The sequence below is a fragment of the Octodon degus genome, unplaced genomic scaffold (genome assembly GCF_000260255.1).
Source record: "Octodon degus isolate 3935 unplaced genomic scaffold, OctDeg1.0 scaffold00035, whole genome shotgun sequence".
Lineage (NCBI taxonomy): Eukaryota > Metazoa > Chordata > Mammalia > Rodentia > Octodontidae > Octodon > Octodon degus.
In genome coordinates, this window is record NW_004524611.1 from 6,856,903 (window position 1) to 6,858,276 (window position 1,374).

The 1,374-nt window shown below is 41.5% G+C and overlaps 1 protein-coding gene across 1 annotated transcript in view; it reads left to right on the top strand.

The window, feature by feature from the left end:
• Positions 1–1,364, top strand: part of Cct6a (chaperonin containing TCP1 subunit 6A) — a gene marked incomplete at its 3' end in the record, with an annotated part of 9,721 nt that extends 8,357 nt beyond the window's left edge. Inside the window, exons 5-8 of the mRNA XM_023714305.1 lie at positions 3–94; positions 184–266; positions 662–758; positions 1,281–1,364. Coding sequence (XP_023570073.1) covers positions 3–94; positions 184–266; positions 662–758; positions 1,281–1,364 — 356 coding nt within the window. The remainder of the gene's footprint in view (positions 1–2; positions 95–183; positions 267–661; positions 759–1,280) is intronic.
• Between the last annotated feature and the right edge of the window lie 10 nt (positions 1,365–1,374).

Below are 1,374 nucleotides of genomic sequence, written 5' to 3' on the forward strand. Positions count from 1 at the left end.
GAAATTCATTGAAGATAGAGTTAAAAAAATAGTGGAACTGAAAAAGAAGGTCTGTGGTGATTCAGATAGAGGATTTGTTGTTATTAATCAAAAGGTGAGTGAAAATTAAATTTGTAAGTGAAATTGTCTGCTACATTTTTTTAAGGCGAAAGATACTGAAACTCTTTCTTAATTTTGTTGTAGGGGATTGATCCCTTCTCCTTGGATGCTCTTGCAAAAGAAGGCATCGTAGCTCTGCGTCGGGCGAAGAGGAGAAACATGGAGAGGTACAGGGGGACGCTGGGTGTGTCGTGCTGAGATACTTTGGACATGAATTAAGTTTCTTTTCTCCTGCACTTACGTAATTTTTGTGCATTCATTCAGCGTATTTGGTGGTGCTGGGGATTGAAAGACGTAGGTTGGGGTTGGTGAGGTCTAAAGCACCTACTTAGAACAAGCTTAGCAAAGCACAGGGACTGCGGTTCAATCCCCCAGCACCACATGCCAGCCAGCCCCGCCCCCTGGTGGGCAGAGCTGGGGACACACACACACACACACACACACACACAGAAACACGTAGGTTGATACACTTTAGAATGTAATTTCATGCATAGCTCTGTCTTCTCAGAATGGAATTGGTAATGTTATGTGGCTCCCTTAAAAAGTCTTTCTAATGTTTCAGGCTGACTCTTGCTTGTGGTGGGGTAGCTCTCAATTCCTTGGATGAGCTAACTCCTGACTGTTTGGGACATGCAGGACTGGTTTATGAGTATACTTTGGTAAGTCTGAAAACTAACGGCACTATTCTGTTCATGAGTTCTTTGGTAAATTCAAACTCAGGATCAGAGTTCTCTTTTTCTTTAAGTTTGGTGACTTATTTGTAAAGATAAAAATCCATTGGCAGGAAAATCCTGTTTTGTTTTGTTTTTTTTTTTGCTTTTGAGAGTCTTGGTATGTATTTTAGGCTGGCCTTGAACTTACTAGGACCCTCTTACCTCAGTCTCCCAAATGCTGGGTTTACAAGCATGCGCCTCCATACCCAACTCTCATTTCTTTTCTTTTTTTATTTTTTGATGGATCTGGGGATTGAACTCAGGCCCTTGTGCTTGCCAGGCAAGTGCTTATTCTACTGAGCTATCTCCCCGGCCCTCTCATTTCTTTTATATGTGAAGTTTTTGCTAAAACTTTCTTTAATATCATGTGTTACAAGCCACGAGTGTGCTTAGTTGCTTGATGCACCCCTACCCTGTGTTTACTCTAGAACCATATGCTGTTAATGAAACTTAGTCTTGTGCATGTAGGGAGAAGAGAAATTCACCTTTATTGAGAAATGCAACAATCCCCGCTCTGTCACATTATTGATCAAAGGACCAAATAAGCACACCCTCACTCAAA